This window comes from Salarias fasciatus, chromosome 18 (genome assembly GCF_902148845.1).
Source record: "Salarias fasciatus chromosome 18, fSalaFa1.1, whole genome shotgun sequence".
NCBI lineage: Eukaryota > Metazoa > Chordata > Actinopteri > Blenniiformes > Blenniidae > Salarias > Salarias fasciatus.
Window position 1 is genome coordinate 22,141,114 of NC_043762.1, and position 13,551 is coordinate 22,154,664.

General features: G+C 46.0%; 1 protein-coding gene across 1 annotated transcript in view; it reads left to right on the top strand.

The window, feature by feature from the left end:
- Nucleotides 1-13,551, top strand: part of LOC115405158 (low-density lipoprotein receptor-related protein 8-like) — an 80,307-nt gene that overhangs the window by 35,601 nt on the left and 31,155 nt on the right. Inside the window, exon 4 of the mRNA XM_030114643.1 lies at nt 2,447-2,575. Within this exon, the coding sequence (XP_029970503.1) occupies nt 2,447-2,575 (129 nt within the window). The remainder of the gene's footprint in view (nt 1-2,446; nt 2,576-13,551) is intronic.

Here is a 13,551-nt window from a genome sequence, read left to right on the forward strand (position 1 = left end):
GCCTTTGTGCGCCTTGTTTTCTGTCAGTTTCTCCATGAGCCTGAATTTCATGGCGGCTCTTCTTCCAGGGATTTTACCTCCTCCTTCCTTTTATCCGTTCGTGTTTCCTGACCAGACAGACTTTATTTAACTTCAGCCGTTTTACTGTTCTTCACTGTCACTCTTGTGCTGTCAGATAAACCTGGTGTTAAATTTGCACACCTGGACTTGTTTTCCTGTGTGATCGTCACACCGTCCAAACCTCCGGAGCGCTGCCAGGTGGAGTAAATTAACAGTAGCCATACATGACCGCGGTGCTGTGTTATTACCTTTTTGTGCAGGTTTCACCTGTTGTGAATGTTGACTGATGGAGCAGCACACTTCGGTTCACTCGCCCTGTAATTTCAGCAGAATTAGACAAACTGGAAACAGGTGCCTGCTGGGATATTCTTGCACAGCCTACAGAAAACTGCGATCAGGAGTTTTCTGATGTTCGGTGTGAAGAAATTGCCTCTACTGCAGTGGATTGCATTTATTTATTTATTTATCTGTTTTCCTCCCCCTTGGGGTCGGGGCCTGGCTGCATCAGCCGTCCTCACTCCTCTCTCTCCACCCAGCCTCCTCTCTCTGTCACCCCTCCACACTGCAGGGGCCGTCCAGATGAACGGCTGAATGCAGACCGTCAGTCCGAACTCCGGCCTGCAGGCTGAACAGTGCATCCAGTGGTTTCAGTGAATCGGTGTTCTCTTATGAGCGTGCCTTGTTTGGATGGTAAATCCTCATCCGGAGTTTCCGTCTCGCCGCTCGTCTCCGGCGCCCTGGCATCAGGACGCTGAAAACAACGGAAGAGGATTTATGCGTGTGATATAAATGATACTGGCACTAGTTCAACAGAACATAAATTTATAGTGTAGGTGTTTAAATGATAATAAAAATAAACATAAAGCACATTCAGACCCAAGAAGGATGACAAATAAATATTTTCCCCTTTTTCAAAGCTCTTCTTGAATTATTATATAATAACGAATAACTTCTGCACATTGCAGACAACAGAAACTCAGCTGAAACAACCAAGAACAACAAATACGTGCAAATTCGTCTGACTAATGAGGTTCCATGTTCCTAATGTAGAGTGTTTGTAGAGATGGCTTGGCGCGCCTTCTCCCTGTCTGGGCTAATTATCCACGGTGGAGTTCTCACCTCGCACCGCTCTGATGTTGTGTTGAAACCTCATGAACGGTTTTCGTTCTGCAGCCGGTTCTCGCTCATCTCTCTGCCAGCGATCCTCCTGCAGCTTCCTCGACGTGGCGGCCGCTGCAGCGTTGTGTTGAAGTTCTGTAATGAGTGTAACTGACAGGCAGCTCGCTGGACGGTTGTGTTTAATTTCATTTGTTGAAAAAAGGTTGTCAGACATTGATCACAGAGAAGTTGATGGGAAAGCCCAGCTGAGCTCTGAGTGTTACTGAATGACTTCTGTTGTTTTTTTCATTCTTTGTTTCTTTATTTGATTTTATTTATGTATTTATTCTTGGTGCTTAAAGCTCCTTGTTGAGTGTTTTCAATCTGCAGCAGATTTTTATTGTGTTTGACATTCCTGACAGTTTTTCTTTTAGATTAGCTTTTATTTCTGTTTTGATTGTTTTCTGACTTTTGTTGTCCAACATTTCCTTTTATCAAACATTTCCATTGATAATAAAGAGATTGTCTGCACATATTTTTTCACCTGAGTGTGGATACCTCTCTATATTTATACATGGAAATAGAGTTTTCCTGTTCAAACTTACCTCTCAAATCTTCAAACTGTTTGGAAATCAAAAGCTATTGTGATGACAGGATCATCGCATATCGTATATCGTGACAGCCTGAACACAATTTTATTAGCAAAATATTTTCTTAATCAATAAACTGATCAGAAGTTACAACTATAGAAATGAATAAAACCACAACAATAAATATAAAAGCCTAAATGAAAGAAACTGTTGAGCGCTTGAGGTATCGCTCTCAAATCTCTGTAAATAATTAAAAAAGCTAAATGGTTTGTGATGCCCTCTGACCTCTTCATGTCATTCTCGATTTCAGACCTTTTGATTTCATTCCTGAAGGCAAAAGGCTGCACTGGAAGCAAAGATGTATAATTAACGGCATGCTTCGTATTAAGCTCACTGTAATCTGGATCAAACCAGCTGAGCCAGCGCCGACCGACTGGCAGGAACAGGAGCAGAAACTCCGCCAAAGCCAACCGGGCCTTCGCTGTTTGTCGTGATCTTTCTGCTCGTCTCTTCAGCGGCGGCCCAGACAGTAAAATCAATCGTCCCGAGTTGTGTTGTTTGGATGAGCTTTAACTGCATCGTGGGGGCGATAGAGAGAAGTCCAGTCCGGCGGCGGCGTGAAGATTCTTTGTTTTTCCATGTTGCTGCTGCCTCTATGCGGCCATAAATCTCCCCCTCCCTCTCATCTCTGCCCACAGGCAAGCAGACATGCCCTCTGGAGAAATTCGACTGTGGCGGATCCTCCAACAAGTGCGTCTCTCTGTCGTGGAGGTGCGACGGAGAGAAGGACTGTGAGAACGGGGCGGACGAGGAGGACTGCGCGTCCGGTGAGTTCCTCCAGTCTGGCTCCTGGTTCCCATATCGGCAGGAAGTGAACTCATGGTGCTTGACAGGGCTGTGACGGGACACTCAGCTCGCCAGATGAGGCGAGACACGATATTCGGGTCACGATCACGAGACGAGACGAGATTTCCACTTTACTTTTAAGAAAATGACAAAATACTGTATATGACTGGAAAAATAGACTTTTCTTATTTAGCAGTCACAAAACAATACAGGTGCATTTTGAGCACAGGTCGAATGAGGAGACACCCTATAATCCAAGGTGTAGCGTCCTCTGGAGACAGGTGTCTCTTTAGAGGGACAGGCTATGAGGACTAAATGGAGGACATGTTGAAAACAAAAGAGTCTGAGTTCATTGCTGAAAATGAATGGTGAAAAATACCAGTGGAGACATTGATAAGGGTGTGAATAATTCTGGACATGTCACTTTTTGTTCAAATATATGGTAAATAAAAGCTGAATTTTTTTTCCCCACAATAGTGCTTTTTGTACATCATCTTAATAACTTTTGGAAAATACCAGGATCATATCTGGTAATTAGAATAAAATAAAAACTTTTTGGATTAATCAAAGTAACTTTGAGCCTGAATTTGCCTTGAATAGGAATAATTTCAGGGTTAAGTGTGTCTGCACCACAGGATACCATGAGAACGACTCTAAACAGTGTAGTTCATCTGTCAGGCCTTTAGGGGGAACTGTAGCGTTGTAACTCAGCCAGAAATAGACCGGAGAAGAAGACACGGAGCTCTGTAAACAAACTTAAAGGTGCTGTAGGCAGGATTCGGCATCTCCGCCATCTTGCTTAGGGTTACCTAAGCAAGATGGCGATTTCATCTATCCAAGATGGCGATTTGAAACCCAGCACAGCCAATCCTGTCCTGTTTTCTCTGACATCACGTCCTTACGCAAGTTAAGCCCCTCCCACAAGAACGTGCGACAAATGCCCCTCATCAATCACGGTTAGGGCCTCAGGGGCTCTTCTGATTGGTCAAAGATATCGGGAGCTGTCGAGATTCCTTTTCAGCTCAGAACAGAGACAGATGGAAACGCTGCGCCCTCGCGGTAGTGCAATTATGCTGCACTCCTAAAGGATTATCAATGGATACTCTAACATTTAATCCAAAGAAAACAGAAAAATTAGCATTGACTAGCAAAATCCTGCCTACAGCAGCTTAAACTCAAGAAGATGAAGCTTTATTAAACCAAGAAACATCAGGAGCTCCTGCAGGACTCTGGGAGACAGACCTTAAAACTGTATTTTGACCACATTTTGTCCGTTTTCCTGTCCGTCTGTTAGGTGTGCTTACAGCCTGATAGGCTTCTGCCTCCTGTCCTGTCACTGAAATCTCGTCATGATTTAATCTCGCGAGATCTCGTCCCAGCCCCAGTGCAAGACCGGCTTTGCGTTTCTCAGTTCCTCAGGTTTGGTTCCTTCTGGTTTCACCAAACAGATGCCTCCCTGGCAGCTCCTCTGCATAATGAGACTGATCTGAAGTGACTTTTGGTTTAATTCAGCTGCAGAACACAAAGTCGCCTTTGATGTGAAACGGTTTCACTGTGAAACATTTGACATTTGGAGTCTTCCTATGATGTCTGGAGTTTTTTTTTTTTTTTTTCCAGCGTTAGATTTTGAACCTCGAGTCTTTAGTCTTTTCCTCAGACCCATCAGAAATGACATCAGCTTCGCAGCCAGCCAATCAGAGGGCTCGGCGGCGGCGCCTGCAGGGACCATCCCTGCCCTACTTCTGAGGAGCCGTGAAGAATCGGCTTCTTCCACTCCTTCTCTCCGCCTTGCTTCTTCGCATCAAGAAAATGTGATTGAGGCAACGGAACTGCGAGTCGGTGGGGGTTGTTTTGAAGACTGTGTAAAAAAAAAAAAAAGAGAGAGAGAAAAGGTGTATGCACAGAGAGAAAGGAAAAAAATCCATCTTCTAATTATTATCACATATTAATGATGTTGGTTTTTGCTGCTCTCCAGCTAATTTGTGTGTGGGTGTTCAGATGGTCTCAAACTGCCGTCTAAGCTATTTATGCCTGTTTGCTGAGATTACACACCGTTTTGACGGGTCATTCGTGGCGGTGCGGCTCAGCTGATCAGAAGTCTGGGAAATAGTTTTTTCTTGGGAACACATGAACCCGTTTCTCTGTGAAAAGACAGTTTAATTTGTGGCGCTGCGGTTGTCCAGTGGGTGGCCTGCGGAAGACTCCCGGCCTCCGAGTGGCCCCACACACTCGCACGGGGTCGGGGGTGTCGCAGTGATTCAATCGACTTACGATCTAATGCCTCCTCAGCTCAGACGGCTTTTCACTGCGTCGTCCATTGAGACCCAGTTAATCCCTCCTTCATTCTAATGTCGTATTGATGCGGCGGTCTTAAGCCTCTGAGCAGCGGCGCTCGGGCAGGACGCCGCCCGGTGCCTTCGCTGGTCAATGGCGCTCAGCGTGTCTGTTTTGGAGAGGCTGACTTCTGCGGGGAGTCAGATAACGTCACAAATGAGAGCCATTAAGTGCTCCTTAGGCGGGTTTATCTGAAGACTGACTGGGCCCAGCGCCAGCCTGATAGATGATGGAAATCAAGGACAAGAGGCTTTTAAATATCACCTATAATGCGTGGCGCGTGTTTGATGGAGCGTCGGGACTCGATGCCAATGATGCACTGATGTAATGAACAATTATTCTCAATTTATAAAGTAAGTTCACCCCGTCTGCTTTCCATACAGCTCAGTGAAGAGCTGACTTTAACACATGCACCTTCAACAGCAGAGGCGTCGTCAACAATCATATTTCACCTCGTTTCCTTCCTAATAATTACGCCGAGGCCTTTTTGGCCTTTTCCTCGATGAGCGTCGAGGTTCTGCTTCCTCTCAGTTCCCTCGACAGATTCCAGGAGCGCTTGTTTTTTTTTTTTTTTTTTTTTTTCTCCCTCAATCAATACAGCTGTGTACTATTAAAGCAGAGCAACAACAAACAGCGCCCACTGCTGTGACCACTGATGTGCTCTAAATCAAACAGTCTTCATCTCTTTGGCACGCAGACAGCAAATAGACTAGACTGGATGGAGAATAGATTTACAGAGCAAACTGAGTCAGATATTTCAATTAAAGGTGGAAACTCGGCACAGCCACCATCATGAACAGCTGTCGATTAGCACATGAAGATGACATTATTATGTTTAGATATTATTTTAAGCATTTGAAAGACCTGTTTTTCTGCTGCTGTGGTTTAATTCAAAGAAACCTCCACAAAGTTCCCCATGTGTTTTTAAAGTGCTTTGCCAGATGTTTAGGATCACACAGAAGGTTTTAGAAAACCTCGATTTTGGAGCCAGTTGTCTCAGAAATCACAGCATAATCTGCTGTGTTTGAATTAGATTTCTTTATTGAAAATAACTGCAGATATGTTGTGACATAATTTCTTCTACAACGATCGATTGAATAAATAGCTGAAAATAACACCATTCTTTAGCTTTATTTGCTTAGCATTCAAACATGGAAGGATCCTTCTCAAACCGAATCTTTACAGAGCGTCAGAGAGCTTCATTCTGCTCAGAACCTTTTGATTAATGTCACTTCGTTGCAGTGATTTCTCTTAGGAAGGAACTGTTCCTGCATCAGGACGTTCCTGTTTTCACACTTGGCTCAGCCAGATGGCGGTGGTTGAAATAGTTCATATCTGAAGTGTTTGGGCCACCGGGTCTTAAAATGTGCTTGATATTTTCTTCCTTTTCCAGAAGTGATCACAGTCTGTCTTTTCTGATTGGATTTCCAAGCAGCACAGAGTAAACATACAGATTTGATTTGAGTTTGATGTGTTCGTTAATCCACAGACTCTCTGTCTGACGCATTATTTTTCTGGCTGTGATCGGGGTTTTAAACGGTTACTATCCTGACTGTGCGGAATATTAGTAGATGTTCTCATTGGATCAGAAATGATGACCTAAGTGAGGATTGATGGTGCGGTTTGAAATGCGTTCTCGAAGCCAACAAGAGAAACTTCTGTCTTCTTAATTATAAAGACTGTTAAACACGTTAATAGCTAAAGCCGGGTCTGCCTTGTCATTAACGCTGTGAGCTCCATCATTCCGAAGCGCCTTCAGATCGTTGTCATGAAGCGAGGTCAGGGAGGAGCGGGGGAACTGCCAGCTGTTTCCGTGCACCGCTGCATTGTGGGCTCGCTGCTGGCACCGCGCCAGCTGGAGAACCGGCTTCAAAAGCAGCATTAACACACTTGTGTATCTGGGTTTGGAGGGAAGAGATGAACATATGTGAAGTGATGCGGCAGGACGTGCACCAGATCGAGAATCAAACTTACTAATGAGCAGGAAGTGTTTTCAGCAGCGGTCTTCCTCCTGCCAGCGGAGGCTCGGCTGCGAACCCCAGCCCGCAGTGGTGCAGCTCCCGATCGTCTCTGGCTGCACTTATGGAAATCCAAAACATTAAAGCGTGAAGCGAGAGTCTGAAAGCCTCCAGCAGCTGGAGAGACTCCGTCTAAATAGGAAGCAGAGCTGCTGCTGTAGCTGCCGTCCACGTCTAGGAGAACCTCGTTACTTCCTGTAACTTTCAGAAAGTGACAATCCAACATATAGACCCACCTAATGTCACGTTCGCCCAGCTGCATGAAGCAATATACGCTGTTTTCAGTCTTTTTAGGACCCTTTTCCTTTGCTACAAGTATGAAACACACCAGCGCTCTCTTCCCTCCCACAGCTCTACAGTACAACACACCCGTACATGCAGCTGACCTGCTTTCTGTTTAGGCTGATATATTATTGAATTGTAGACATGAACTCACGCTGACTGACAGGTGAATCATTTATTGGACACCGAGGCCCTTTGTAGACACGCTTCAGGGAAAACAAACCTCATTCTAGTGGCTGACGAATGAAATCAGGCTCCACTTCATTTCACAGCGAAGCCTTGGCTCGCTCTTCCCGCCTGTCAGGAAAAGTCCGCGAAATAAAGACGCTCAAATGAGCATCGGGACACTGAAAGAGCCGTTTATCGCAATCAATAAAAGTAAATGGAAAGAAGGAAGCGGAGCTTTGATGTGTCCTGTCAGTGCGATTCGGGGATTTCTCCTCATACAGAGAGTTTCTGTTGGATTACAGTCGATCTATATGAGGTGTTGAAGTTTGCAGCTTTTCCATTTTCCTGATACAGACTGAAACAAACCAACAAGATAGAGTAACCGCACGAATGCCAACACACCTACAGACATAAATGTCAGGTCAAGTCTTGTTTCCTGTGTTAGCTGCCAATTTTCAGGCGGAAAAAATGTAATTCTACCGAGCAAGTAACATCAATCTGTGCAGCTTCAGTCAGTCAGACGGTGGGTTTGTTGTACGAGTAACAATAACATGAATGAAAGACGTCTGACAGTGAGGGGAAAAAAAACTGTGGAATTTTTCCAAAACGGCTGTATACCTAAAAATAAATTGATTGATTGAGTGAGAGGTTCTTTCAGTGCCTGACCTTCTTCACATTGGTTTATCTCTGTTCTTATATATGATGACGCAGCAGACTGCAGACTCCCATCGGCTTCACCTCCGCCGTTAAGCTTCATACAGTTCCACATAACCATCAGTGAGTAATACTCATCTTGAAATTGTTTCCCATTTTCAGCTTTGAATTACCGGATGAAGACTTTCTAGATGGTGAAGCTGGCAATAAAGGATAAGGTATCTTTGCTAAATTTAGCATCAGAAGTTGTCGGTCATTATAAAACTCATGTATATTTCAGCTCGTCCCCCCCGGATGGTTTTCTCATGTTTTTGTCATACAGGAAGTGGGTCGGCTCTGCCGGTGGAGTCCAATAATGATTAGTGATCGTTCCACTGATCAGGCTTTCATCAAGCTGCTGAATAGACCCTCTCTCTGCCAGAATGGGCCTGGCTTGTTTCAGAACGTTTGCTGCTCAGGCTGACTTTATAGTTTAGATAACATTTGATAATTTGTGACTCAATCAACCTGTGAGTCATTTTTCAACATTTACATTCACATCGCCTCTAATTCAGACACTCGACGAGCGAAATGAGATTTTTCACTGTGGTTTCTATTTCCGGCTGAATAAAGCGGCTGCTTTCTGGCTTTCTCCTCCGTGTTCATTCGGCCTGTTGGAGAACTGGAGGCAGTTGAGTTGTTCGTTGTGTTGCAACCATTAGATCAGGATCATAATGCTGCAACACACCACTAGACTGCGAACACTCGGACCATCCTAAACATCCGCTGCCCCAAACAAACAAGGTTTAGATGGGTTTTAGTTGAACCGGCGGCTTTTGAGACGCACTGTTTTTCTCCTGTGCTCACTCATAATCCCTGTCACAGTGAGTTCAAGCTGACTTTACTCACGTTTATATTTACTGCACTACGACTGGAGCGGCTGAGCGTCCACCTGGACCGAGCTGGAACCCGTCCAGGTAGCTCCGGCATGCGCTGCCATCGGTGGGAGTTTACAGCGCGCCGAGCCTCAGAGGTATCCTGCTAAATGAGTCGTCCACATGTTGAATTATGTATCCAGTAGCATCTAACCCTCGCTGGAGAAAGCTGTCCCTGATCAGCGTTACATTCAGCAGCGTCTTCAGAGAGTCTCTGTGAGGATGTTCAGCTGCGTCCTCGTCCCTCAGCGACGAGGACACCGACGTGCACTCCAGTTCACTCTCTGGCTGTTTCCCTCTGCAAGACACCGGGACCAGTCTGCGCTCGTGTTTTTATTTTTAGCGTGTGTGTGCGTGCGTGCGTGTGTGTGTGTGTGAGCACTTAACGCCGGGCTGACTTGACTGCTTGCTAAGTGCACATTCACTTTGTGTGGGGTCGTATTGTTCAGTGTTTTCTGTATTCATATTTAACGCTGCATGAGTAGTGCGAGGCGAACAATCACAGGCTGCGCTCCTCACAGCTGTCTGCCTCGTCGTGTGGTGAAAATAAAGCAGCTAATGCCGAGCGTCGCCGCTGATGAAGCTGTCAGGCTTCTCTTCTAATTCCACTCTGCTAATCGAGGCCTTGACGGGCTGAACAGCAGCTCCTGTCTGGTCCCAGCAGCCGTCGGACCCGTCCTCCTTTGTTGCCAGCCATCGGCCCGGAGCGAGCTGAGCCTTTCAGGCAAGACTCTGACTCCTGCCTCGTCCTCTATTGTCCCATCCCTCCGATGGGAGAGCGGTCTCTTCTCTGAAACAGCTGTTTGCTCCGGAGATGTGTGTGTGAGGCGTCGCAGGAAAGGCCAGCCACTTAGCTATTCCCCCGGCGAGCCGCTGCAACCTGTCTGAACTGGCCGGCAGTGTGAGTGTGATTTTCCTGTGTATGTGTGTTTCCTGTGTGTGTGAATGACCTTGCTGTCGTGGCCGTGGCTGCAGCGGCCCTCAGCTCCAGCCGAAAGGGATGAGCTGCAGCCTCGACCTTGAATTCAGGAGCCGGTCTGTGACCGGCGGTTTTCTGATTGCAGGCTGGAAGAGGCAGAGCAACAGAGAAATAATCTGGAAAAAAATAACTACAATCATCTGGTTATTTCACTTCAGGTGTGCCATGGCCAAAACGCATTCGATTCTCCACGATGGAGAAGAGTCTGGAATGGGAAAAAAGCAGAAGTACGGGCATTACCTCCGGGCGGCCCAGGAGGCTGGAGCCGGTCCCAAACACAGAGAGACAGCCACACCGGCTCACACTCACACCCAAGGATGATTTCAACCATTGTTCAACCTTAAAAGCGTCATTCTGCTGTACCTCAGACTGAAGACACAATCAGCTGCATCTGCTTTCTTGGTTTCTTTCCCCGATTCGACCAATTTTATCTTAACCTTTCATGCTTGATTTGTTTCTGCGTTATGCCTCGCTTCATGCGTTCGTCTCACACACACACACACACACACACACACACACACACACACACACACACACACACACACACACACATCACACACACACACACACACACACCCACACACACTCGTCAGCCGTAATGCTAATGTGAGCAGAACCACCCGTCCTCGCCTCCCTCTGCCTCCGAGCCGGTTGCTGCTGGCAACAATCTGCCGTCCTGGAGGTGAAGTGGGTTATGGGTTGTGAAGCCAGCCTCTGACGAGCGCCGCGGCAGCCGCACGGGAAGCTTTCCCACCCAACGGACCACGAAGAAAGCGGCCGCCACATGACTCCGGCGTAAAGCTCTCACACGTTTAGCAATATAGTTTTTATTAGCTGGGACCTGGGCCGGGTGATTGGACCGAACCTGGCTGCTGCCAGTTGGCTTCCCGGCTTCTTGGCTTTTTGACAATATTTTGTTAATTTGCTGTTTTAATGGTCTGCTTGCTGCAGAGTTCAGCTCCATAAGTCATAACCCTATAAATCCAAATACAACAGGAGCTACGGCGGGCACTGTGCTGTGTGGACGTTGTGTTTCCCCCCAGTCGGTCATTCAGAGGCAGGAAGTGGAGGCGCCCTTCTTTTGAGTCCATGGGAATCTCAAACAGCTGCTCGGCAGTGTTTACATCTAATTGCTTAGTAAAGGTTTCAGAGTAATTCATTCCATTTAATTGTGCGAGTTTGGCCAATAGGCAGGAGTGTAGCAGCATTCTGGGTTCACAGCGGTCAGCAAACCAATATTGTGCCAATATGTTGGATGGCTGCTCTTTGCTCTTCCTGTTCCCAGTGCCCCTTTGGTCTGCTCTCTTCTTTTGTTGAAAGTTTTCTTGAACGCTGCTGTTCTCCTCCAGCCACACCTCTGTCTCTGTCCTGATGCACACTCTGCAAGCACTGACACATTTTTTTCATTTTTCCCGAGGTGGCAAGAACAAAAAGAAGGCCTTTCATCCTCCAAGAAACTCAACAAACGGGGAGCGTAGGTTGCTAGATCACATTTCCATAATCGAGCTCACACAGTCACACACCAGTGTCCAGCTGATGTGTTGAGTAGAAGCTGCCAGAAAGTTTAAGCCTGGAAAAAAAGTTCATGCTTTTCTCAGATCTTGCAAAGTATTTATAAACCTTTGAGACCAGAAATGTCAGCGGGGGCATGATTAGTCCTCATTAGGACTTCCCTAGTGGATGGCACTTGAGTTTTTCATGCAGTTTGAAACGTCATGGGCAGAAGTGTCTGAGAAAGTGTTTCAGTACGTTAACGTGGGCCTGTGCTTCTCTTTTGTCCTGATTAATTCCGCCACTGATTGTTCAAGCAACGTCTGATTTTCCTCTCCTTATGAGGCCAGGGATCTTGTGCCAACCACGAAATCACAGCTGAACTGATTTTACTGACCCTGCTGTGAGTTTACCTCCTACTGGTATAACATCACAATACAGAGGAGATGAACAACAGCCCGTTTCCCAAAAATGTAATAATCTCTCAAAACACTATAAACGGGGCGATAATCCTTAATAAATAATGGTGGTAACTTCAAACGTTACATAAAAAGATGAATTGCTGCTCCTCGTCATTTGGAGCTGTGATTGCCAGATGACTCATTTTTACTCTCGCTTGTCGTCGTGTCGTGAATTGATGTTCGCTTCTCCGCTGTTTGAGCTGAGTGAGGTAGTTTGGAAGCCATCGGGCTGAACCTCCCTCCACCGCCTCGCTCTGAATCCCCGTGCGATGGGTTAAACGTGAGGCTCCGCCTCCTCTGTCATTAACTGTGTCCCTGATTGTTGCAGCTGTGTCTAATTTCCTTCTCCCGTCTTTGTCAGTCCAGCTGCTCTGTTTTCTTTCGGTGAATCTGGCTTTTCGTCTGGCTCCCTGCTCCCCAGCACTTGCTGGAGTTTGATTGCCTTGTTTTATCCGTGACTTACGGTAACTCCAGTGTGTTCCACATCTTCCTCCAGGCTCCTGTCATGTAAACCGATCATATGCTGGGCTGATAACTAATTGCTGGTTGGAAGATTTTTCCATGTCTCAAAACCTAAAGGCTGTTTGTAGAGGCTGAGAAAGATGTTTTCAGATCGCTGCTCTGAGGGATAATGAATAGACAGGTTTCTCCTCGGTTAACGGAACATTTTTCAGATCAATTCCAGAAAAACAGTCTGTTCGTTGTTTTTTTTTTTTTTTTTGCCTTGAAAAATCTTCACAGTTGGAAGTCATGGCCACCTGATGAAGTATTTTCTGCAGGCAGCTCCGGGCCCTGATTATTGAGCTATCATGTAAAATATTTAATCGTTCATTTTCTGCGTTGTAGCTACCAGATGTTTCCGGATAACGCCACTCGTCTTGCTCCTCTTGTCGATTTGAAGTGAAATTAAGTGAAATGAAACATGTCCTCTGAAATTTCAGTAAACCTTTTATCCACAGTAATTAGAGGAAATCAGACGAGTTCTAATAACGAAGCGTGTTGACAGAACAGTTTGTCTGCAGTTATATCGTCACCACTGAAGGATTTGTTGCTTGCGTGTCCTTTCTGTGAATTGCTGTGTTTTTTTTTCTGTTTAATCTGGTTTCTTCATTGCAAAAACATGTTTGTGAGGTTAATTGGTGTAACATTTACACCTAATCGTCTCATAAAAAACATCTATTTACATGCAGCCCACTCTGTGAAATGCCGAGTGTCTCTTTCAGACCCGTCTTTCTTCAGCCAGCAGATGGTCTGAGAGCTCGGATTTGCTCTGGAGTCTTGATGTTCATTTAGCCGGTGCCCCCATTGCAACGCCCAGCCTGGCTGCAGAGCAACCGGCCGCTGGTGTGCACCACTAATAGTCTTCCCCCTGTGTAATAATGAACATGCTTACTGAATCTGCTGAATTATTTAAAGCCAAATGAGTATAGAGTGTGTGTGGAGACGTATCAGGAACAAGCAGTTATCAAACACATCAGCTTCACATGCAGCTCGTTCAATATTCATGAGCAAAAAGCCTTTTTACTGAACCGGAGCCATGACACTTGTTTTCCTATCAGCTGCTGTCCCTGCGCTCCTGTGGCGTTTGAGTTGTTACGAAAGAAGTAATTAAACACAGATGTTTGCAAAGAAAAAAGCAGCGACTGTGCCGTATGG